Genomic DNA, 26,447 nt, shown 5'->3' with positions numbered 1-26,447 from the left:
GGACAGAGAGTCTGGCCTAGTAAAACACCTGCCAGATGTAAGGGGAGAGTTCAGGCACTGAGTTAGGATTAAGATTCTCCATCCACTGCCTATCACCACATTCATAACCTCCAGGAGAGGATTATTTCCTAAGCCCACATTAAGTGTCTAATATTATCAATCCCATACAGATAGTACTTCTGGCTCCTGTCTTCTCCCCTCAGCATTCACACCCCTGTAGCAACCAGTTCATTTAGACTGTCCCCAGAAATCCAAGGTCCCCATGAACCACACAGATGGTTAAGGATGGAAAGACAACAGATTCCATACAGGTGGCCCTGCATCTCCAGGGCAGCGAAGGTCAGTTCCAGTTCTCCGTTGAATGAAAGGCTACAGGATAGAGGCACACACCTCACAAACCCAGAGGAGCTCTGCCTCATCCTACCCATGTTGGGGGACAAAGTGTTAAGAAGAATGGGAAAACGAGTGTTAACTATTCAGGCACCACACTCCGCATAAAAGAAACATCCTGCCTTATACCAAATTTGTAGACCAAGTTTCTTTAAACACACATTTATGCCTTGGCACTCATGCTGTTTTCCTGCTTACTCTGAGCACCCTCATGGCTGTTCAATCTCCATGGCCTCCTCATCTTGTCCCTTCCAGACTAATATACAACCTTGACTCTCCTTGGAGACTACACTGAGTAACACTTTTCCCAGCCCCAAGAAACCTCTTTTCCATTCTTCCCCTCTAGAAACTTCCACCCAGTCTACCCTGATCCTGCTTATGTTGCCAGAAGCTGCCCTGTCACACCACACATCATAACACAATCTCACATATTCCTTCAAAGTCTATCTTAGAGTGCCCCAAATTACACACTTATTCTAGAATGTTTAAGTATTTGATGGACAATTTTTTGCCTTAAAAATCAAAAACTGACAGGAAATGACAACATCTAGTAATACCATAGCAGAAGCATTATCTTTAGAGGAAAGAATAAGACATCATCCAGTAAACTGTTATCAAATTTTCAACTCCCTAAACTCTATAACCCTTCCCTTAGGGGATGGATCATATTGCAGAATGGCATCTGGCTTTCTTCTGTGACTGACTAGAAAAGCGAGTTCCCTTCCTCAAGGTCCAGTTTATTCTTAAAGGGTCCAGCAGAAGGTCTCATGGGCCAAGCCTAAAGAAGAAATTATCTGTTCTAACACAACGCATTGCTTTGGTCTTCTCAGGAAAGGAGGAGGTGAGAACATGTTATAAATGGTGGAGGACCTGGATGGGTTGTTCAGGGAGAGCAGAATTTAAGAATTCGATTGAAAGAACAAAAGAAGAATTTAAGGACTGCTGGCCACCACAGGAAGTCCTATACTGGACACACAGCATGAATTATACTGGATCCCATTCATCTATTCATCGAAGCTCTTATGTGCCAGGCATTGTGTAAACTTGATCCCTGCCCTGATCCAACTGCCAGCAATTTATTAGAAGGTTTTGTTTAAATGCTCAACTTCACAGCGAGCGGTTACATTATTATAAATGCTTGGTTACTTTCTTCAGGGTTTTGCTAAGAATTGTGCTTAGGATTGTGTGTACATCATTAGATGATGTGACATCCTCCCATTTATATCACAGAAAAGAGACTTCCTTTTAAAATGTCATTATTTTAGAGCAAAAACAAGAGACAATTCTAGCTTCTAGAAGTTTATATTTCTGACAGAATATATTTCCACAAGTGCATTTTTTCTGCTCTTCAGCAAACAAGTTTGTTTAAAGCAGACAGTATCACTTTAACTATTGTTTCTTTAAAAGAAAAATAATCAGCTTACTTCCTTTTACCCAATCCTTATCTACTTCCCCATAAAAAAGAAAATTAACTGTGCCTCAAATCTATCTGCTTTTAAAATAGCTTATGCAGCACTAAAATACTTGGGAAAAATAGTTTTAGCTTGTGTGTAGGAAGTTTCAGATGTGTTATTAATGTTTCCCCGGTTTACTCAGAAACAAAAGATGGTTAATAACAAAAGGAGGAGTGAGGAAAAGACTGTTTGATATCATTTCTGCCCTCTGGGTGTGTCCAGTAGGAAAAGCTTACTGCTCACTGTGAAAGCCGACTTCCTGGCTGATGCTTGGCTAAAGTCAGGTAGTTCCTGCACTGCTACAGAAAAGTTAATTTCCTGTTCCATTTTTCCTGAAGCATTGGGGCACTTTGGCTAAATGAATGCTAGACTGTCCACTAGGGAAGAACCAGGCTCAGGGCTGAAGCTATTGGAATGCTATTATACTTCCGATTGCTTGTTAAAGAAGCAATGAAACATCCAGAGGAAACTCAATTGTGACAGAGCAATTTTGGACTCCTAGTGGCATTTTGAAACATGGCTGCATAACTTAACATTTGTATAGAAGGCTATACTCTAACTTCTTAATGAAAAAAAGGGGTATTCTCGGTACTCACAGTTATGTTGCATATCTGCATTCTTTTCCCTCAAGAGGCACCAAATGCAATGAGAATATTTTCATGACGTTATCTTTTGGGGTGTGTTAAGTTAATTAAACAAGGAAACCATTAGACTGAGGTGGCATTAATGCCATGGCAGTCTACGCAAGCAAATCAAAAATCTCAGCTTGTAAGTACCTCAAGGTGACAAATTGAAACCTAAGGACAACCAATCACAAACAGTCAACGAAGATTTAAGCCATAGCCAATCAATAATTGCCTTACTTTGCTTCCACTTTTTCTCTATAAAAGTCTCTCCCAGTGCTCCCGCCAGCAGAGCACTCCTAAAACCTTCTGGTTTGGTGCTGCCTGATTCGAATCAATTTTTGCTCAAATAAACTCTTAAAATTGTTGATATGCCTCAGTATATCTTTTAACAGATGTGATAATATTTATTCCCCTGCCTTTGATAATCTCAATGTTTTCCAAAGCACTCTGAGCTACAGTGTCTAATTTGATCCCATAACATCTCTGCAACAGACATTTCCATCCATATTCCAGGAAAATGAAACCCAAAGAAATCCCTTGTGCATGGTCACTCGACTCTTCAGCAGTGGACCTGGGTCCCCAGTGGTGTTTTTTCTTTCGCCTGGAGAGAGTGCGTGGGGCACAGCGGGATCTGCCTCAGGTATGCACACCTTTGACAGGTGGCTCTGGAGGTTTCCAGAAGTCAGCACCACCACCCCAACGCTGTCCACTTCTTCTTATGTCAAAACAAATAAAAACACCAGGACACTAGAGTAATATTGCTGTTTAAATAAATTCTCTTTTCTCCCCATAGATTATTCCCTGTCATCATGCTTTTCTCCTTACCTGACTCTCCCATCCTGAATTGGCCAATTTTTCCCAGATCTTTCTCTTAAGCACAGTCAGAATATACTTAGGGCAGTAGATATCATCTTTGCCAAGATCAGCTGTGAGGTGTGTTATAAGAAATTGGCTACAGAAAGAATTAAAATATTAAAATTTGTAAATCATTTACACTTTTATATATTTATATCAGGGAAGATGTGCTGTATTTCCACTAATTGCAATCAAACACTGACTTGAGCGGGAGAGGAAGGAAGTATGAGGCATAGCCCTGGAAAACCAGTGGAATGTGCCTCCATTCGATTGCAGTTAGAGGTGTCAAAGAGAAGAGTGAATGAAGACCGCTAGCACAGGGCATGCTGCTGTAAACATTTGTCTAAGCAAAAGCTAATGAAGAAAGCACGTAGGCTAAGGATCAAAATATATACAGTAGGTGTATTCTTGAAACAAATATAAGCCATTTAAATGCTTGTTTTTGAGGTCAAAGCTTAAAGCTAGCTTTTCAGGGCAGGGAGGACACCAACATTTACTGAATGCCAACTCTGGTCAGCTACCATGCTTGGTGTTGTCAGACAATTATTCAGTTCTCACAAGTAGGACTTAGCTCCATTTTTCCAGTGAGAAGATTGAGAGTTTAGAAATCTACATAAAATTTACCCACGTCCTATTGCTAGTAAATGACACCACTGGAATTTGAACCAACATGTACCAAAGCTCATGTTTGTTCCACAACATACCTATGTTCTATTAAACTTCTTATGCAATATACTTAACAGGTTTGGGGTTAGAAGCCTTGCTGGAGATAGCTAGGTCTGATCTCATCAGCAGCATGCAGAGTCTCTGAGCATCCCCTTAGCAAGTTGCTCTAATTGGAATGCACTATGAGCAGACTGGTGGGGGTTCTATCAAGAGTCCCCATGTAAGAATTAGAGATACCAAATGTAGCTATATTTCAGAACACATGATGGGGCCCATTCTGCATTTCCAAATCCATGTGCCCTTCTTGATAATTGTTTTGGTTCATCTATTATTTTGAATCATAAGTATCCTTACCCTCCATTAGTGAATTCAATTGAAAGCTGAATAAATTTTTTTGTGAAGATTCTTATATATAGCAAAGATTCAATGCCTCTTTTATCACTGTATACTTTTTTTTATCCCTGTACATGATAAGTCAAGATGTTTTGTTTTGCATTTTGAACAAGTACAGAAGTTGACAAAGTACTGTTTACTTTGCAAATTTCCAACTTTGGTACAGTTTCTGTTAGAGAACATAAATCCTATTTTAGAACATGAGCTCATCCTTCTAGTGAGAATGGCTCCCTAGAAAAAATATCCAAAAGAAACCAAAGGGATAAATGAAACCGAAACATTCCTTTCAGCCCAAAAGGCCACACACTCAAAGTTGATAACAGGAAGCACTTTTTATAATGTCAGTGTATCTAGTGGTTTCCATTAAGGAGGGCTTATCTTATGTGAGTTTCCAATTCCAGGAGAACAAGAAACAGAATTGCTTAGAGGGAGAAAGAAGCAGAAGTTATTGCCACTATCTTGAGAAAGCAAGAGAGAATGACACCTATATACTGATTAATTCCTTGATTCACAGGAAATTTAACATAACTTGCTTAAATATGAGCTTCATCAAGACTTCATTAAAATTTATCTAACATAAGCAAATTCAGTATGCACAGTTTTTCACCCATGTGTATATTTCATTATAAAAATTTAACATTGCTCTAATCAACAATCTCAGAGAAATCCACAGGCATTAAACCCTCATCAGGCAGTCCAACTAATTCTATGAAAGTCGTATACCTGTTAGGTATGCTGACAACATCTCCTGGGAGCCTCCTATACATGGATCAGTACATTTAGATGCTATCAGCACAATTTTGAACTCTTTACCTTCAATTCTGATTAAAATATAAAAACATGTAAAAGGTCGATTTTTAGTAAAATCAGTGTTAAAAAATGGAAACTGCTTTATACAAAGAGAGGTTAGATGATGGTGACAATGAAGCCAAGAGAGGTTAGAAGTAGTTAGAAAGGCACATTGATTGGGAAAGGATGTTGTTGTTTGTTTGTTTGTTTTTAATATAGTAGATACTTGAGAATGTTTTGGGGATAAAGATCCCAACCAGACAAACGAGCTGAAGAGAACAGGATGATGGATGATAATTGATGCAACAATTCAATGTAGCAAAATGACAGGATGATTAGCATTAACCAGTAGTGCAGGAAATGGTACAGAAAGGAGTTCAAGGGCTACTGGTACAGGAAAAAGATGGAGTGGAGGACCTGAGATCAACAAAGAGAGAAAAAGAGAGGCAAGAAGTTGTTCCTCTCATTTCCTGGCCTCTGCTCTAAAGTAGGCCTTCCCTGACCCTGAACTTGATGAGTCATTTATTTATTCATTCATTGACTAGAAATTTACTCAGCGCTCACTATCTGTCAGACACTGTTTTGGCAATAGGAATGTAGTAGTAAACAAGTCAAATAAAGTCCTTGCTCTTAAGGAGCTGAAATTCTATGTAGGGAGACAGACAGGAAACAAATAAATAGATACATGTTTGTTCAGGGTCAAACTCTTAACTTCTTTCCCCTACTGCCCCTGTAAGTCATCTCTCCACATCCATAGCTATAGCATGCCGTTAATCCCAGCATCTCAAACTAAAACAAAACAAAAAAAAGGGATTCAGTCCAAACTGAAGATCTTGCCTACAGATAAACAGGCCTGACTCTGAGTGACATATTACCATCTCTACGTTTTGTCTTGATTCTAAAGGCTCATTTTTCTTTGAAAAAACGACAGCCTAGAGGCTGGAGGCTAGGGCCAGAAACTCAACAAGGCTTTCACCTCAGAGTCTCCTGACCCAGGTACTTAACATTCATCGCAGCAATTACTTAGGACTCACCTGCTTGTGAAGGCCAATTGTTAAGATCTGTAAGGACTACAGAGATGGGTAAATCCTCAAGGAGATTAAACAATAATTATTCTGATAGTTAATATTTATTGAGCACTTTCTATCTGCCAGACACGTTAAGTGCTTCACGTAATTTATCCCATTGAAGCTTCATGTTAGCCTTGTAAGGTAGATGATAATATATCCATTTTCAGCTGGAAAAAACAAAATCCTAAAGAGATCAAGCAATGTGTCCAAGGCAACAAGTGCTATTAATTTGACTTCAGAGCTCATGGGCTGCATATTCTGCCTCCCCAATTTTATAAATTTCCTAAGGCTGCCATAACAAAGTACCACAAAATGAGTGGCTTAAAACAACAGAAATGTGTTGTCTTACAATTCTGGAGGCCAGAAGTCTGAAATCAAGGTGTCAGCAGCATCATGCTGCCTCGGAAACCTGTAGAGAAACCCTTCTTTGCTTCTTCCTAGCTTATTATTGGATATCTCCAATCTCTGTCTTCATCAGCACATGGTGTTCTCTCTGTGTGTCTCTGTCTTCATGAGACTGTCTTCTTGTAATACCAGTCATATTGGATTAGGGATCCACCCTATTCCAGTGTGGCCTCATTTCAACTAATTATATCTGTGACAACCATATTTCCAAAAAAAGGTCACATTCTGAGGCACTGGGGTTAGAACTTCAGCATATCTTTTTTGGGTGGACATGATTCAACCCATAACACCAATAAATGGAGCTAGTATATGGAGCTAGTTAGAAAAGCAGGTCTCAGTCCAATCCTGTCATCATTGCCAGCTTGATGTGTTACTTTGAGAGAGGCACTTTTCTTCTGTGAGCTTCATTTTCTTCACTTTTAAAATAAAGACCTTGAGCCTATGTGGAGAAAGGGCAAAAAATATCAAAGATAACTCTGAGGTTTAAAACCTAAAATCTAGGAGAATGCGGGAAGAAGAAGTCCCATTCATGGAAATAGAGTGATCTGGAGGAGTCATTGATATTGGCATGAAAATTTCAAGAGAAAATTATTTGAGTTTTCAGTTCGTGGTACCACTTGATAAAAGATAACAGGAAATTGGAGATGCAAATCTAGGGGTTCAAGAGTGAGATCCAAGCTAGAGATATAGATAATGAGTTATCTGTACAAGGGTGAAAATTAACAATATGCAAAGTTGATATAATCACCAAGGGAAAGTATAAAACAAGACAATTAATGGTTCATGAACTAAGCTTGGGAATGTCTACTTTTAGCACCAGACCAAGGAAATGAACCCTGAAATGTTCATTTATAAAGGTCAGAGAACAACCCTGTTGTGTTATGGAATTCAAAAGGCGAGTTTCAAAAATGAGTTATTGGCCAATAGAGTAAAATGCTTCAGAGAAGAAGGATGTGTACTGAAAATAAATCATTGGGTTTGGTAGCCAAGATGTCACTGGGAGAGAAGTTTCAGTAGAAAAGGCCAAATGAAAAGGATATGGTATGGGTAGAGGTGGCTAGGAAGCATATCCAAAGAGAACAAGCTACAAGTTCTCTGAGGAAAGAAGAGAATCAGGGAGAACATTAGATTAAGGGGATTGACAGGTACAAAGAAAGCTTAGCGTTGTGTTACTGGTTACAAGCATGTTTACTGGCAGAAGAGATGGTCCAATGGAAAGGTTGTAAATGGCAATATTATAACTAATAGAGAGTAACTCTCGAATCACTTCTGGAAAAGGTCAAAGGGGGTGTTCAAGAACACAAGGGGAAAGTAAGTTTTGGCAAAAAAGAGGCATTTTGAAACAGCAGCCCAACTGGTCTCCCTACCTTCAGTTCTGTCCCCTCCAGTCCATTCTGCAATGTGCATTCTGGAGTGTTCTCTCCACATCTGAAATCTATTCAAGCCACTATTTGCTTACCATTCTTTGGGGTTCCCTGTTGAGTTCAGGCGAGAACCCTTCTAATGCCCATATTTTCAATATCTAGGCCCCACTGAATGTTTTACCTCATCTATTTGCCTTCCTGCTCTGCTTTTTCCAGTGCACCACACACACACACACACTCATACCACATAGCAAATACTTTGAAACCTCCAAATGTATCAGGCTTTTTAATTCCTTCTCTGCATATGTGGCGTTTTCTGCTTGTAATACTCTTTTCTCTCTTTACCCTTTCTAGCTCATCTAGAACTGTTGTCTTAAAGTTATGGATTCCCTAGCACTATATTTATTTACTTGTCTGTCTGACAATGGCTTTTATTTCTGTATCACCAGTGCCTAGTACAGTGTCTGGCACACATAAAACGCTCAATAAATATTTACTAAATGAATGAAGAAAATTAAAGAATGAATGAAAGGGATGAGGAGGAGAAAGGGTAGAGATGAAGTGAGAGGATTTTTTTTTTTCAGTTGGAGAGGAGAGTTCTCAAGTGAGATAATTACAAACATTTCATTTAAAGGAAGTGATGCCATTTCCCAAGAGTGGGAGCGTATTTACACATTTTTGTGAATTTTAGAAAACAAAATTAGCACAACTGCTGTACCACATACTGGATCACCTTGCTTCACATACCCCTCCCGTGGGCATTATTCATGCCATGTTGTGGTCATAAAGCGATGGACACTGTTTTCACTACCCTGGCCACCAAAGACCTGGGAGCTCCTACGCACAGTACAGATTGAAAAGGAGGGACCACCTCACCTTTGCCCTGGCAGGACTGCACCCACTGAGGCCCTGGCTTCCCCAAGGGCTGACCTGGGAGTCCAGGTAACACTCCCTGGTAGTAGGATGGGACAACTCTAACCAGGAAAGACAGAAGAGCGGGAAGGCAGGAGATAAACTGCCTGCCCGTCCTGCCCCTCTCCCCCAGTGCCTGTTCCGAGATGCAGTCATTTAATACAGCCTCTCTGCATATGTCTCCCACAATTCACCCATTCATTTGCTCTCCCTCATCCCCTTTTCCCCCTACTCTTTCATCCCTGGAATTGCACCATCCAATAAAGTGTTAGCATATAAGTTATAGCCTTGGGTTCTAGTTCTAAAAAACCTGGGCTAAACAAGTAATTATTTAGAAATTTTCAAACATTAAATATATTATGCACAATTAGAAAAATAAAATTAAAGGGGCCGGCCCAGTGGCGCAGCGGTTAAGTTCGCACGTTCCGCTTCTCGGCGGCCCGGGGTTCGCTGGTTCGGATCCCGGGTGCGGACATGGCACTGCTTGGCAGCCATGCTGTGGTAGGCGTCCCACGTATAAACTAGAGGAAGATGGGCACGGATGTTAGCTCAGAGCCAGGCTTCCTCAGCAAAAAGAGGAGGACTGGCAGTAGTTAGCTAAGGGCTAATCTTCCTCCAAAAAAAAAAAAAAACAAAAAAAAGAAAAAGAAAATTAAATAAAACACTTAGAATGCAAGCAGTCATTTATTTGCATTGTGGGTTATGGCTGGATGCTGGGAACAGTAGTTGTGGAGAACAGTCACTGAAGAATGGAGAGTCAAGAAGAGATGGAAAACGGATAGTCAAGCAACAAAGAAATAGTAATTCTCCTTGTGGAGCATCAACAGGAGATAATCAGAAACACATGCCTATGGTGAGTATAAATGTATTCCCCAGATAACAAAGTTTCCATTAAAGGAGCATAGACTAAGAAGATTTTCTTTCGTTGTGTCTGTTTATAATTTAATGTGCTTCCTATGTTATGAAATATGAAAGTGTTGGATTCCAGGAAAACAAATAAATCTACTGAGTGACCTACTTCAGTAAAGAAAACCGAAATTGTCTTCAGTTTATATATTAAATTGCAATAATTTTAAGACATGGCGATTACTAGCCAAAATTCAAACAACTAATGTTGGGAGAAAACCCAGAAGAAATGACAAAAGTACATCTGCTTAGCAAGGCCCTTTGGAAGTTCAAGTGGAAAAAAGAATTAAAATTTGGCCAGAAGAGGGAGAGTACTTCCTCACTATGGAAAGTTGGCATATACTATACCATGATCTCAATGGGTACTGAAAGCAGTTTTGGACATTGAACCAGATCCCAATTGTAAAGGTGTAAAGGGCACAGTCAGTCACTCACCTTTAAATATCTGCTACCACAGAACCCTCTGTTGCTAGGCTGGTAAAGTACAAAAGGTCTTCTCTTAGAAACAACCACAACCAAAAAGACTAAGAAATACTTACTGCTTACTCATGAAAGTATGAAAACTATGATTCAAGAAATACACTGTGAGCATATTTTAGTTTCTGAATGTTTATCCCTGCAGACACTACAGCATTCATTGAAACACTTTTTCAAATGTCCTCAGGTGGATTCCTTAATTAAGATTTTGTTTTCCTTTTTTAGATTTATATATCCAGACCCAACTTATCCTTTCTGGAGGGGTAAAGTTTAAATGCATTGCTTTTTAAGCATTTTTCATGTTTCTTAGTACTTCTTCAGGTCTGAATATCTGAAGGGGATTATGATTTTTTTCCCGGAGAACTGCACATACTCATACACACAATAGTTAGCATGAAATGCCTGGGTTTGGGGACATCTCATACAATCAGATACTTTCTGGAATCCCTGAACCATAGGTCAAAATCAGATGTTTTAAGTAACTTTAAAAATCACTTAAAGATGGATGGATACCAGCAAAGGAAAGCCCAAGTCACATGAATATTTTAGTTTGCCAATAAAAGTAATAACAAAACCCCAAATTTATAGATAGAAACAATGCTTCTTCTGTAAAATGCCTAAAAGCTGTATTTTAGGTCTTGAGGAAAATCTATGTAGCATCTCCTCAGTTATTTTTTTTAATGAACTTCATAAGGAGCTGTTTTTGAGAATGATCTATATATTGACCCCAAAGACATTTCTTTCTTCACTGTAGCTATCTTAAAGAATATTTAATCTTCAAAAATGGATTATTATTTGATTCTTTTTGGAACATACATTACAAGGAAAACCAGTTTATATCTGATTTTAACCAACTTTCGCATGATTCTTTCTAGCTTCCTTTCTATCTCTATTAAAAACTGGCTCTAAACCAATGGCTGGCACAGGTTAAGTTAAAAATAGAGGTACATGGCAAATGTTTGGGCTTCTGAATTATAATTGCGAATTTAGAATCTTGCTTATGATTAAAATATTTGAGACTGTGAACAATTTGAAAAAAATCATCAAATGTTTGGCATTTTTTGTTAAGAAAATTCTAGAGTGAATGTTTTACACAAGCAGCCAATAAGTTTCAGATGGTTTATAAGTAGCCAGAGATCCAAGATTGAAATGGAATTTTCTGTGACAGCCTACAAATAACAGCTAACATATGTCTAAGTTACAGGCAAAAGCAGGAGTCACATAACGTCAAGTAGGGAGTAAAAAAGGCTGTAAGTTAATAAATAAAAACCTTTTTCTCCAAAATTCTTAGCAAAAATTTTAGGTACTTAAAGCACAAAACCATCTAACTATTTTTAAAGAAATTATGTGTATTAATATTGGAAACAAACAAGAAGTGAGTTTTAAAGCCACAATTTATACCCATCCTAAATTTGATGTATTAAAAAAAAACAAAGAGGCCAGCCCAGTGGTGTAGTGATTAAGTTCACATGCTCCACTTCAGGGGCCTGGGGTTCGCAAGTTCCGATCCTGGGTCCAAACCTATGCAGCACTCATCAAGCCATGCTGTGGCGGCATCCCACATACAAAATAGAAGAAGATTGGCACAGATGTTAGCTCAGGGACAATCTTCTTCATCACAAAAAAAGAAAATGAAAGTTAATGCTAGTATAAATGAAAAAAATACAAATTCATCAATGATTTTAGAGCATTTAATAATTGACTCACACTTGCAATTGAAGTTTGATCTAGATGGGTTTCTAGTTAGATGATCTGCTATTCTTTGTCATGAGATATTTCTTCGTCAAGATGTTTCTTGACATTCATAAAACAAGTCACTCAAAAGTTTTCAAATTTTCTTTGTTCTAACATAATACTATTTTGTATTTCAATAAGTTCTTACAATTGTGGTTTCACAAATTGTTATTAGAGCTTTGAATTTACTTTTATAAATAAAAGTATGCATCAGCCTGCAGTAGGAACCAGGTGGAGGTACCATGTCGTAATGCTAGCCCTCTGGCCCACCTGAACATCTTTGAGTGTCAGTCATGTTATCTGTAAGATGATGACGATGATACCTCCTTACCTATCTCGCAGGGTTATGAATCTGACAAGAAATAGGTAAAAAATTTTTGAAACACAGTGGTACTGGTGCTAGAGGTATTAGCAATAATGGTAGCAGTAGTGTATATTCAGCAGGAAATTCTGCTCCAAATGACAACCACGATCACTGGATCTACCTAATTCTACTGCAGATATAAGATAATACTTCTAGATTACTAAATTATCTTGCTATGCTACTTGCTGTATCATGAAAATCAGTGGCTTTGCTACCACGAACGTGTGTGTGTGTGTGGCTTTTTTTTCTTCTTTTTTAGACTGGACTGTTTTGAAGGTCATCATTTCACTGACAGGCACAGACAAAGCGGTTCGTGAAAACAGAAATTCTGGGTTTTTTTGGATTTTGTATTTTCTCCAACCATTGGACATGTGAGATTAGTAAAGTTAATTAGAAAGGTTTAAGTATAGAATTGTCTGTATTTCCCTAATTCTATAAACAATAAAATGCAGTGTGTCAATTCTTCCGAAGAAACCTATTATACCATTCTTTTAAATGCTTCAGAAATAAACATTGTTTTAGAAATGTGTTCACCAGTGAAAAATTGATTTAACCAATTGTAAAACGGAATTTTGTAATATCTTTGAGTCAGAAATGGTCTGAGCCCTCATAGTGATGGCCTTGAGGACATACTCAATGTTTATCAATTTTTATGAATCTTTGATTTACGTTCCTGAACTGTAAATCTTTAGGTCTTTTAGAATCCTAATATGTTAGAAAGAATTTACATCACTCCCACCTCCTCCAAATTGGCTATTCCACTCAGCTGAAATGAAGTGAAATTCTGAGAGAGAAAATAATGGCCAGGACTCTCTGGAAGTAAACATAAGAAGTTGAAGTTAAGGTGGTTCACTGTCAGAAGGTCACTCTCTGGGCTGTCCTGGAGACTCTGGATCCCTTTCAGACCTCATGGAAGTTAATTTTAGTTTTACAGAGAGGACAGAGAGACGCAAACTGCTATCTTTGCAGAAAATGTCAAGGTTCAGCTATCACCCGTCTTACCTTTCTGATTTCCTGTGCATTACCGGAGAGAAGGAAGCACTGTTCCTCCACAGAGAATCCTTTCTGGCATCTGCTTGCCTGGGTGTCGGTGGGTGTGTTTGGGGCAGCCCCAGAGACAGCGGCTGTGAGCTTCCTCGTCCCTCGGAGCGTCAGGGTCTGGTAGAAGAGACAGATTGCCACCACCAAGCCCACCAAGAAGGGCCGGGGGCAAAATCGCCGACGACACAGCAACACTGGACGACAGACCATGACCAGTTCAGCTTCACTTGGCCCCTGTCCACGTTGCCGGAAAAGTCATAGCAGCTATTTTTTGTCAGCATGAAAAATACAAATCTGTCTTCTTTCTCCACAACTTAAATCAAGATTGCTCCATCCCCGCTTAAGAACTTTCCGAAGGGTCATGCCAAAGAATCATAGGTCCCAAAAGTCTGAGGCGGTTAATAGCCCTTCCATGGATGAGAGTAAAAAGTGGCTGGCCTGGGTTAAAAAAAGACATCAAAATAATAATAGTTGTAACTAATAACCCGAGCGTACCTCAGGCTGCCAAACTGTTGCTTCCAGCAGTGCCTTATTTTCACAACATCCTTAAACTCACAGTAAAGGCTTTACAGGAAAAGAGAAAACAACACCAAAGTAAATCTGGAGCCCGAAAACAGCGTTGGAGAAGGCAATAGGTTAAACCCAAAACAGCCTGTTGCATAGCTGGATGCAGGCCAGCTCGCCTTAGCAGTTCCTCATTTTTCCTCCGGTTTTAAAGCCGTCCCGCTTAGCCTTCTTGTTTCTCAACTGCTTCCCTTCATTGTTTTAAATTGCCACTTTCCTGTAAGCATTCACGGCCTTTAACATAAAAAGGGAATAAACGGTTTGAATGGACGTGATTAACTGTTAGGGTTTTGCTTGTATTTGTTTCATTGCAAGTTCAAAGTTCTATGTACTTACTCAGTTTTCATCCTTTGAGCCAGAAAAAAGTTTCCATGATCCTCTAATGGATTGCTGATCAAAACCACTCGGAAGGAGACACCCAGTCGTAGGGGTCCAATTCATCTCCCACACAGGGACCCACACGCAGCCGCACAGCCCCGCACGCGCGCCGGCCGCGCTCCGGGCCGGGAGGGAGCCGGGCCCGCGGCCCCGCAGGGAGCCACGCGGGCGGCGGGCGGGGCGGGGCCGAGGCCGGGCTCCTCGGGGCCTCGGGGGCAGCTGGAGCGGCGCGGTCAGCCCCGGATCAGGAACGCCGGGCTTCCAGACTGGAAACAGCGTTTCTCACTTCCCCTGAAAGGCGGCTGCCTCCCCAGAGCGGCAGAATTTTAAATACGTGTTTGATGGTTGATCCCTTATGTAATTTCTTTTTCCTAATACAGCATTGGAAAAACAAATCGCCCTTAATCGATGGATGACAAAGGTCGAAGGTGAGACTAAAGCCGACTCCGTGCGTGACTTGGGAGGTTCTTCACTCGAGGGAATTGTGGTTAGTCTTGGGGGTAAGAGAGTCACGGTACTGTTTGGACCCTAGAACAGGAAAGCCTGTTGTATGCACCAGAATAACTGACAGCGAGCTTTCTGCTCCAGGACCGAACTCCTATCACTGTTGCTATTATTACTCCTTTCCTGAGTCTTTCAAAATTGCCTGACACTTTGCTCCTACAGTAGCAGGTGTAGGGTAAGTTTTGCTCAACAAGAAGGAGGACACAGCAGGCTCTGTCCAGAATTCAGTTCAATCTAATGCTCTACAGCCCGCCACAAGGACACCCTTAGTAGGGCAATACTGCAAACTCCATCTACTTCTGCTGAGTCAGCTGAGGGCACGCCAAGGAGAAAGGCAATCTGGCTAGTGCATGTTGCTCACCTCTCCCAATCCTTGCTTTGCGAACTCTGGATACCCAGGACCGGCTTGGGCTCAGGGCAGACATTCTTCAAAGGCTCTGAACCTACATAGGCTTTGTAACCTGTTTCTAACCCAAACTCGTTCTTGTGGGCTGAGGCTCTCCTATGAGGCCACACCCCTAGAATGATCCTATCCGTTAGGCACGCTCCTGTCAGTCACTTATATTTTGTGAGACGGAGCGCCCCCTGGGGGTGCCCAGCTATTATCGACAGAGACATGGGCATCTATGGGTTCCTTGCTTGTAAGAAACTATTTTTACACCTTACAAACTAGATTAATTAAAACTTTACAGAATAAGTATTCAGACTAAAGCTATATTTATCCTGAATCTGCGTATATCCCCTCCAGTGTGCTTAATATTATTGATTTATAGATTCAGAGTCCTCAATTCCACGACAAATGAAGGAGTAGAGAAAAATGAAGTGGCAGTTGACTTGTAGAAGCCAAGAGAATTTTAAAGAAGAACTGGTTAAATGATAGATACGGTTTTGGTGGGTGCGAGGTGATTTGAGAGAGAATAAGAATTACAAGATCTCTAAATAGGACTTGTTCCTGTGTTAATGAGATCCAGGGTAAGACAAAGTTCTTTACCAGATGGAAAGGAATGGACGTGCATTTCTATTAAGGCAAAAAGTCTGAAAAATTGAGCGTTTGAGGAATCTGAAGGGTCATTTTTGTGCATCCTTAAATTGTTGAGTACAGGGTATGAAAGAAAGCATAAATCAGATGTTAAAATCGTGTTGCGGGGCGGCCCAGTGGCGCAGTGGTTAAGTGCGCACGTTCGGCTTCTCGGTGGCCCCGGGGTTCGCAGGCCGGATCCTGGGTGCGGACACGGCACCAGTTGGCATGCCATGCTGTGGTAGGCGTCCCATGTAGAAAGTAGAGGAAGATGGGTACAGATGTTAGCTCAGGACAAGTCTTCCTCAGCAAAAAGAGGAGGACTGGCAGTAGTTAGCTCAGGGCTAATCTTCCTCAAAAAAAAAAAAAGAAAGAAAGAAAGAAAGAAAAAAAATCATATTGCCTTTGGGCTGGGAGAAGTGAGAGACAACAGCATTGATTATTTTATAGCTAGACTTCAAATAACAGGAATCAGACAGAAGGTGGAAAATTAATGTTCTAGAAATGATACTGGCAGAATGAAAAACTCAATTCTCCATTCTAACCCCTAAGTTCAAAGCAGTGGGAGAAGATGGTAAAAAAAAAAAGGAATATCTGCAGAAGTGAGAAAAGGGATAGTTAGAGTGGGAAAGTGGAAAGAAGAGATGGGGAAAAAGATACAGCAGGAATTATCACCAAAGAGACTAAGGGAGTCCAGAGACAACATCTGATAGCAGAATTACCTCAACAGGGTGGAATCATGGTGCTGCCTCTTATCAAATCTTTTAAACAGTGATTTGTGAAACGAGGATGCCAATGCCTCCTTTGAAGTGTTGTGGCATGACTAGGTGAGATAACGTAGGGAAAGCACCTAAGCATTCTGTGCACGTTTGTTGGAAGAATGCATGCTGAATACATGTCCATTATGATGCTGAGGCTGAGCTCAGTCTGGTGTGGTGTCAGATGTGCAAACAGATAATTATCAAATAATGGGCCTCTTGAAACACAGAAGCCCCAAAAGCAAACAGAAGCACTTAGTATTAGTTGTCTTCTCTTTACTTTGTGAGATGCAGGTGGGTGGCAGACTGGTTTGGGAGAATGAGAGCAAGAGTGGGATGGGAGTGAGTAGTAGGTGGAGACTCCAAGTGGGAGGTGTTTATGCCCAAGTAGCAAAGGAAGGCTAGTGGGAGCATGTGTTAGATTCTGAAGGCTTCAGAACAGGGAACAATGAAGACAGAGAGTATGTCGGTTCAGTGAGGGGAGTGGGAGGGTAAATATGCAGTAGAACTAGGAACCTGTGGATTCTGGCAGGGTTTCAGACTGAATGTTTTGTGCATAAAATTTTATAAAGCACCCTTTCCACTAAATCATTTCCACATTCAAGGACCTGTGTTTAAGCAGCATCAACCTGGGACAATAGAGTGATAGACCTTTTAAAGGTCTATAATTTCAAGGTTGGACAAACAGAACAATCTTTCTCCTCAAGCCTCTCCAAGACAAAATATACTCTTCCATCACACACGTTTCATTTAGTTTTTTGTGTAGAATGAGGTAGAGGATGGATTTAATAATCATTGTTCGAAGAAGGTATTTTTAAAACTTTATTTTTTTTTAACTAGAGAAATAAAGATGTCTATAACAGAGAAGATTCCAGTGTTAGATCAGGAACTTTGGGAGAGTAATTTACCTCTGTGAGTCTCAGCTTTCTCATAGAGGAGGGGCTTCAGTGACCATGAGATAACCTCAGAGGTCGCGTGAGGCTCCAAAGTTCTGTTTCTAGGGATACTTGTTTTTTGTTTTTTTTTTGTTTTTTGAGGAAGATTAACCCTGAGCTAACTGCTGCCAATCCTCCTCTTTTTTCTGAGGAAGACTGGCCCTGAGCTAACATCCGTACCCATCTTCCTCTACTTTGTATGTGGGACACCTACCACAGCACGACATGCCATGCGGTGCCGTGGCCGTACCCGGGATCCGAACTGGCGAACCCCGGGCCGCCGAGAAGCGGAACGTGCGCACTTAACCACTGTGCCACCGGGCCGGCCCCCTAGGGATGCATTTTTGACATGGATTTCCTCTCTATTGTGACCTGGTAAGAAGAGGAAATCTTCAAGTTCTGCACTTGTTGGTTTCCTGCAGAGGAAAGCCTTTCTCTTTCAAGAAGTCTCCTGACCATGATGATGTCAAGTCCAGCTGTAGCTTAGGGGTGATGCAGTAGTGGATTAACTCCTGGGGGTGCTGTCAGCAACACCTGGGCACTCACCTTCCAGTATTTCTGACCTACTGAGTCTGCCCTCTTATCAGCTCCTACCACCTTTCATCTAATACTGACTCTAGAACTTTCCATAGAAGCTTTGAATATAAGATATAAAATGATGTTTTAAAATCATAAATCACATATTGCATCTCTATTACACAAAAACATCATCCTAGGGTCTGAGGAAGACAGAAGACATATGACAAATACTATAAATGACTGAAAATGAGTTGGCCAGGACAGGATAACCACTATAACAAACAACCTCTAAATCTCAGAGGCTTGATAGAATGAAAGCTCACTCATTTGTGCTCATATCGTTTTTGAGTGTTTGTCAGTTTCCATTAAGACATTTGGTACCCAGGGTCCTTCCACCTAGTGACTTTCCGTACTCTAGAATCTTGGATACCCCCTTGGATTCTCTGAATCCCGCTAGCAAATGAGGAATGAGAAAAAGGCATGGAGGATTAGATGGGAGGTCTTTGGGGACCAAGCTTCAAACTAGTATATATCCTTTGATCGACATTCTGTTGGTCAGAGCCCAATCACATGGACTCACCCAACTGAGCTGGGAAATGAGGTTTAGCTACATGCCCAGGAGGAAACAGAAATGAGCCTGATAAACATATAGCAGTCCCAGCCACAGCTAAGATGGAGATGTCGGGTGCCTTAGAGAATCCAAACAGGGAGTTCACATCTTTTGGGAGGTGATCAGGAAAGCTTCAGGAAAGTCGTCTCTTCTCAACTGGGCCTTAAGAGTCATGAAGATTTCAAAGGGAAAATATAAGTTTTATGCCTTAGTGGAAAACCACTAAGGCTAAAAGCTGGAAAGGAAAATAAGTCCAGATTAAGGATGGCTATAATTTCCAAGAAAAAGAGTTTTTCAGCTTTTATCTGCAGACAGTAGGAGTCCGAAAAGTTTCTTCCCCAGATTTATTAATGAAGATATCATGAGAGCTGTCAGGACAGGATGACCATTATCTACAATTAGCTGAGGATGCTCTTATATCACCACTAACTTTAATTATAAACTCACAAAGCAAAATCTTTTTTGTTTTTTAGATAGAATAAGGACAACATAGGTCAAGTTCATGTGGCTGCTCTCAATGGTGCAAAATATATAAAAGATTTACTGGAAAAGTCTATGTGCAGGGGCTGACTCAGTGGTATAGTGGTTAAGTTTGTGCATTCTGCTTTGGCGGCAGACCCTGGTGTGGACCTACTCACTGCTTATCAAGCCCTGCTATGGCAGGCGTCCCACATATAAAGTGGAGGAAGATGGGCACAGATGTTAGCTCAGGGCCAGTCTTCCTCAGCAAAAAGAGGAGGAACGGTGGTACATGTTAGCTCAGGGCTAATCTTCCTCAAAAAAAAAATTCTATGTGCAGTGTTAGATTCCTGCCTTAGAGCCCTCACTGTCCCTCAGGAGGAAAATGCTGTACTCAGTTAAGGTATATGCAGATACACCTGATTGTATATTGTCCCAAAGTTATTACAAACACAGAGCATTCATTTATATCAGGTTTAGGATTATATATCCTTCACCTGTATTTAGAAGTTTACATCTTCCACTCATTACAAAGACACATCAAAAGTTCGGTCTACAATCAGGCTCCTGTATGTTCTTGATATGTTGGAGGAGCAAGAACAGAAATCCCAAAACAATTCTGCAAATTTTCTGCATTTTCTCATGCAGTCAACATTTAAACTTGCTTAATTTCCTTTTGACTCAATTATGTTGCTTTTCTCCGAATCATCTCACATAAGTGGAATCACTTTTACAAATCTGTGGATTTCAGTTTAAGATCACTGAACCTTCTATGGAGCTTTCTATGGGTTTTAAAAAAAATTGAAGATTTTCTTCTTCCTTTGCAGTGATTCTATCTAAACCCACTCTAGGCTGGTGAACGGTGAGAGCAGGATTGGCAGAGGTCTGGGAATCGTGTTAAAGGGTACAAAGGGACAGTGGGCAGGACTTCCCTCAGGCACAGCATCTGTTCAATTCACACTTGGAAATACAATGCTCCAGTGAAAAGTCTTCATTTTTCTATTTTTTCCTGTTTGATGTTTAACAGACACCTTCTACCATCTCTGTAAGTTCTAGATGAACAGTCCAGTTAGACTAAATCCTCCAAATTAAATGGTTTTCATTTTAAATTGCCCACTAGACCCATGTTTCTGAGCATATAAATCACCTGGATGGAGATCCCTTATGACAACACTTGGTGCTGCCTTTTAAAAAAGCGACATACGTCACTCTCCAGCTCTCCATGGTTCTCAACTCTCACTTTACTTATTTTTTCACAACTTTCTCTCTTTATAAGCATTTTGAATTTGCTTGCACCTGTATTGAATTACTTTTATATTCTGTAGAGCATTTTAGCTACTAGTGTACTTATATCTCTTTACGTTATAAACTGCTAATGACAGAAACTATTTTACTCATCTCCACACCCTTGCAGCATCTAGCAGCGTCTTCTTGCAAGTGATTGTTTTAAAAATTCTTATTTAAATAGGTCTACACATCACAGGTTGAAATATTTTCCATATTATTTCTATTTTTTCCACAAGAAATATTTTACATCTTGGTAACATTTAACCCAGTGGGAGCAGTTTGTCCCTCAGGGGATATTTGGCAATGTCTAGACACTTTTGGTTGTCACAGCTGGGAGTGCAGGGGTGGCGGGGGGGGGGGGGGGGGGGATTTTGCCCCGGGGGGGGGGGGGGCCAGAGATGCTGCTAAACATCCTACAAACACAGGACAGCCCCTGACGGCAAAGAAACATCCGGCACAAAATGTCAGTAGTGCTGAGATTGGGAAGCTGAAATTTAACTGAAGGAATGATTGTTGTACAATTTTTACATGTGGCTGCCTAAGATTGTTAGAATAGTGAGTACCTGAGCAGCTTGTGGCAGTGACATGATAAGTTTCATGGAATTTTAACCACTTCTTGATATGTAATTATACCACTCTCCAAAACAAATGCAATTTTGGCTTATAATTTCCTTTAAGCCTCTCAAATTTGCTTTAAGATTTGCATCCTCTAAGACTATATATAATACACCATCTAGATACATGTGTATATATACACACATAGATATATTTACACACACATTCTGAAAAACATACAGATAGATAGGATCACTTAAATCAGTGACCACACAGGTAGAATGGCAAACATTTAATTCAACGAATTATGCTATTTGTTTTACTTTCTTTAGGACACAAATTTACACTTTGGCATGGAGCCAAATCTCTTAAGTTTTTATCAATCAATAAACATGAACAAATTTAGTTTTCCTTTGTTATATCACAGTATCAAATTACGTTCTTTAACTCAATTAGAAATCTCATTTGTCTTCACTGTAGGTTTGTAATATATTTCTTGGACACCATAATACATTTCAAAAATTGTCTCAAGACAGCCACATAGTTTAGCTTGTTTTCTGTTTTTAATGTAATCACAATCCAATCATCCAATTTTATTTTCAGAAAACAAAAGTTATGTTAAAATTTTCACAGCATCAAATGTGCTACCTAAAAAAGTGATGTGTGTGCTGGGAGATGAGGGCGTGGGTTTTATCTTTTCACTCCAATGGAAGCTGGCATTCATTTAGCTATTCTGGGTAGGTAAGAAGGAAACGGTCTTTGACAGAGTATGATTGGTCACATGTGTACCACATAATGTCAAAAAATTACTTCTATATCGACACCATATGATCTCTAATATATGAACAATTTTTTTTCCTGTCTTCAACAAGATAACTGGACTCTTTTTAAAACATTTATAAGTGCCAATCATTGGTAAAGTGAAACCATCTTTTGGCACACCTTGGAAATCCACTCAAAAAACTAGTCATTTGTCATATTAAAGATAAATACATGCATGCTACAAGGATATGAACATACATTTTGATAAATTCTAATAAGGAATACTGGGAAGGTCATACTTTCTAATAACTAGTTATAATATTAGTAAAATTCTAGCCAACTGACTCATATTTATGTTCAGGGCTATTTAGAAATATTTCTGGCTGGCCCCTTGAATTACATTTGACCTAGACAGCTTTTTAAAGTAACTTGGTACCTATTACAATTGTTCTTATTTTAACATATCAGCATGGAGGGTCCCTCTACTGGAATAGATTTAACAATGCAAAAAAAATTAAGCTATGACCACTATTTTTCCCTACAACTGATGTTAAATTTCTGAATGTTTTAAATTAGTTCATCATTAAAGACTAGCAATTAAACCCCTCGCTAAGAAAAACTATTCATTAACATAGGCAAGTAGAAGTGGGGACTGAAAACAAGCAACATGCACATAAGCATACACACTCCCCATGTGCACTTCCCACACTGGCTTCTGAATTTTTGATAAGGAGCAGAAAAATGAATGATGATAATGTCTCCTTTGCCAGCAGTAAAAAAAGTAAAAGGCAGCTCTGGAGTAACTGAAAACTGAGCCTTATGGCTCTGAAGAATATATTGAGAAATTATTCAATTTCTTTCAAACAAACATTTTAATATGCATGTCTTTAATAATTTATTAGTTAAAATATTGACTTATAAATTATCCATGACTTACTACTTTAAAATAGAAATGACCAGACGGGGTATCCCCTACCTTCTGCCAAACTTCAATTAAAAAACAAAACAAGGAAATTCTGAAGTCAGTTCATCTTTAAATCACGTTAAACTTTTTCTCTGCAGCAAAATCAATTCATGAATATTAAGATCCTGAGTCAAAAATTACGTTTCGTAATTTAGATTTTATCATCTAAATATGGAAATCTAAAAATCTTGACTAGCAATTCTAATTTGTAGTTTCAAAAACTGGGAGGAAAGATTCACCTTAAATTTAAAATTTTTAAGCCATTTCCTAGTTATAGACTAATTTTATCATCCCTAGTTTATAATCTTACTAAGAAAGTACTATGATTTCATTAAACTTAATCATAACGCATTTAACCAACAGTATGTAAATGTCACCATGCCTATTAACAAACAATTCCATGGCCCAGTGTAAAATGCTCACAAACAGACTCTTGCTCAGCTTTCCCACTTCGTTTTCCTGCCACATCTACCCCATGTCCATTCGTTCTAGACTACTTTTAAGTGCTGCGAATGTACGTGGCTCTTGAACAGTCTGTTCTGCCTTGAAAGCCTTCCCTCGCTCATCTGTCTTTAGCAATCAGCTCACCTGACACCTCCCACGTTACGTCTCCCAGTGTTCCCAGAGTGTCGTGCATCCACCTATTATACCATTTATTAAAACATGGCAACTATTTGTTAACATGTTTGTCCTTTCCACTTCCCCCACCAAGACAAACACACATACAAGTGCTAAAAATAAATGTTTTTTAGGGTATTCTTTTTCTCTTAAAATCCATCTGTTGAAAGATTTCTTTTTAAACATGTGAGAGTTGAGGGAAACCATTGCAATGTTTACACATTCAAAACGTATCTTATCCCTTCCAATCCAAGTATGTAAGACATTTATTTTTCTAAGATTAAAATAATTAATTAGATCAAGAAGACCATTTCTGAGGTCTAAGGACAAAGGTCACTATCAGTGCATGGTTAAAAATCTAAAATGCATGGAATTTGCTTTAAAGGAGAAAAGAGCAAAAAAATGAAGTGGCCTTAAAAAGAATGATTGTATGTTTATCAAACACTCAGCTTCCTTTAGGCATTTAATTAAGCCATTTATTGCTTCAAATGTGTCACCATGAACATTTTAATATACACTCCACAGCATAAGGCCTCAGTTTTCACCACCTATAAATTGTGAACCCACATTTGGATCTTTTGTGCCCACAACTGTTACACGAGTTTTGTACAACAGATTTTGAATGTGTATTTTATAATACCAAAAATGCTCATTATACCCCTTGATGTAAGTGTCACAAAGAATATTAATAGTTGGCCACATTTTTTTTTTCTGATGAGGTAGTTCCATGTTTGACCCATTATATATCTCTCTCTTTTTCAGATATTAACAAATTTCACCTATTACTAAATAATTGCACAAAATTTTGATTTACTTCTTTATACATGCTTCATAAAATATTCAATGTCTGAGTTTAAAATTTGTCAAAATGTCTTCTAAGTGATTTGGTAAGCAGTGGAATTTCACACACTGAAAGGGGCTGTAGCAGCTGGAAATAAGGATGTTCCTGACTCTAATAAGGGAATTTCTCTTAAAATAAGGCTGTACATAAGGCTTTTTCCTTTGAATGAGTTTGGAAAAGTCATAGTATATAATTAGAAGATTAAACAGTACCACCACTGAGCATCTCCAGGCAACATGCTAATAAGCTAACTGAATATTACGTTATATACTATTTCTTTAAGGTTTATAAAATCTCCATGAAAATACCGAGTATCATGAAATCATGGGCTGTCTAGTTATAAAATCAGACGGTAGCAGCTCAGAATTCTGGAATTGCGAAGCTGGAAGAGACCTTTGAAATCCCCTATCTAATCCATACTCTTCGGGGAGCATTGCATAGATTTTACAGTCTTCTGAATAAGTTCTAAGAGGCTCATAGTGGTTTTGATTAAAGCAGAAATCTGATGGACCCAGTAAGTTTCAATACAAAAGAAATATGACATAGTATTTTAAGGATTTTTCTACTGACCAGACTCGATATTATACCTTAAATAAAACCTCTACTACACAAAATTTATAATTTAAATAGCACCTATAGAATAAAACCTTAGGAGTGCTTCACAGACACCCTGCAGCCAGCATCACCCTGGTTTAATAAAGCCCAGAGTAACTCAAAATTTGAATTACCTGTCATACCAGCATGTGGTAGAATCAAAACTAGAACTGAATTTTAAGCTCCAGTCCAGGGGATCTCTTTACTTAAGTCGGCATCACTGCCTCAAGTCAAAACATCTTTAACCAGTATTTTCGTTCTATCTGCTGTAATTAGACTTTCTTCATGTCCCTTAGACTGAAAGAAAAGCCAGAGAGATGTTCTAGAAAAATAAATTTGCATTTCAAATTTACATTAAAAATGTCTTTCCCTTATTTTCACATCACAAATTTCAAGCATTCGTAAAGAAATCACAGATGACACAGCATTCCGTGTCTTGGGCCTCTGTCCTTTTCAGATTATGAAAATTGGCAGTTAATTGGAATTTAGAAATTTTCATTATTAAGTGGGTAAAGTATAAATACAAGTAATTTTTTAAAAACTTTATTTTAACACCTAATACAATTCCAATTTTAAGGATTACTCGCACAAAAAAATAAACACATTTGGTATAAAAATGTATCACTTTAACATCCTTTCCCCTTCGGCCCCTCCCCCTCCCACCCTCGTGAGCTGCACTATCTGGATGCAGAAACATATAAAGACTAATGGCACAGATTCGTTTTCACCTACAGGAGTTTCTGTTTATGTACCCAGGTACTCTAGAGGACACCAGCCCACTCTATCACATGAACCATTTCTTTCAGCCTGCTGAATTTAGTTTCACAAAGAAACAAAGCTTATTATAAAGGCATTTAAAAAACCATTATCTTCGATTCTTTTTAGAAGCACTGACTTTTTTTTTCAACCATTTATATACAGTGTTACGTAACAGCTCTGGAGTACAGTACATGCAGCAGAACATACCTGTCGAATATAAAATACTTTGCTTAAAATCTTCATCGTTGGAATTCTTTGAAGTCTAAATTATAGAATGCCCATTACTTTGAGAAAATGGTTGAGGAGTACAAATGTCTGCATATGTTGGCCACTGAAAGAATCCAAGGCTAACTGGAATAATATTCATAGCACACCAGGGGTGCATAAATAATTTACTTACATTATTAAAATACAACCCTAAAATTCAAGTTCAAGATCTTATAGGATTGTCTATGTAAATCCTTTAAGTGGTTGCCTGGAAATGCATTGTTTCTTCTTTCTCTTTTCTTCTTTTTTAAAGTCCTATATAAAATGTTTAGTTGAAGTTTTTTTCTTCCTCAAATGAAATGACCACCTTTATTTGTGCCGACTGCCTCTTCTCTTCATCGCGGCAGTGCACTGTGGACAGTACCACTTTCCTTTCGGTGCTTCCGTCAATCCAACACATCCGTAATGGAACCATTCTATAGGGCACTAGAAAGCAAAATGGAAGAAATAGCTTTTAGTATCTCCAAAGATTAGGAAGTATATTAAAATATACCCAGTAGACTGAATATTAATAATTAGATTCATGGAAATAGAATTTTTAGATCTAAGAGTTGATTTACAGGTCATTTAGTCCAACCGATGAGTTTCAGAGATGAGGCAATTGGAGGC

The 26,447-nt window shown here is 39.1% G+C and overlaps 2 protein-coding genes and 1 long non-coding RNA gene across 7 annotated transcripts in view; 1 reads left to right on the top strand and 2 right to left on the bottom strand.

Moving 5' to 3' along the window:
• CPED1 (cadherin like and PC-esterase domain containing 1) overlaps nt 1-15,326 on the bottom strand; it is a 271,872-nt gene extending 256,546 nt beyond the window's left edge. Inside the window, exons 1-2 of one of the 5 annotated variants that reach the window (XM_046669323.1) lie at nt 15,254-15,326; nt 13,408-13,563 (exon numbers count right to left, since the gene is read on the bottom strand). In XM_046669323.1, coding sequence (XP_046525279.1) covers nt 13,408-13,427 — 20 coding nt within the window. In that variant the 5' untranslated portion in view covers nt 13,428-13,563; nt 15,254-15,326. Of the gene's footprint in view, nt 1-13,407; nt 14,245-14,346; nt 14,669-15,253 lie in introns of those variants that run through there. The other 4 variants (XM_046669321.1, XM_046669319.1, XM_046669320.1 and 1 more) reach the window with 4 other exon arrangements.
• Nucleotides 14,702-26,447, top strand: part of LOC124243609 (uncharacterized) — an 18,421-nt gene continuing 6,675 nt past the window's right edge. The window contains exon 1 of the long non-coding RNA XR_006889725.1: nt 14,702-14,816. This is a non-coding gene — a long non-coding RNA (uncharacterized LOC124243609). The remainder of the gene's footprint in view (nt 14,817-26,447) is intronic.
• Nucleotides 23,643-26,447, bottom strand: part of ING3 (inhibitor of growth family member 3) — a 25,322-nt gene continuing 22,517 nt past the window's right edge. The window contains exon 12 of the mRNA XM_046669324.1: nt 23,643-26,264. Coding sequence (XP_046525280.1) covers nt 26,148-26,264 — 117 coding nt within the window. The 3' untranslated portion in view covers nt 23,643-26,147. The remainder of the gene's footprint in view (nt 26,265-26,447) is intronic.

This window comes from Equus quagga, chromosome 8 (assembly GCF_021613505.1).
Source record: "Equus quagga isolate Etosha38 chromosome 8, UCLA_HA_Equagga_1.0, whole genome shotgun sequence".
In the NCBI taxonomy this organism is placed as follows: domain Eukaryota; kingdom Metazoa; phylum Chordata; class Mammalia; order Perissodactyla; family Equidae; genus Equus; species Equus quagga.
The sequence above is the reverse complement of the archived record's forward strand: the minus strand, read 5'-3'. Positions and strand labels throughout refer to the sequence as shown.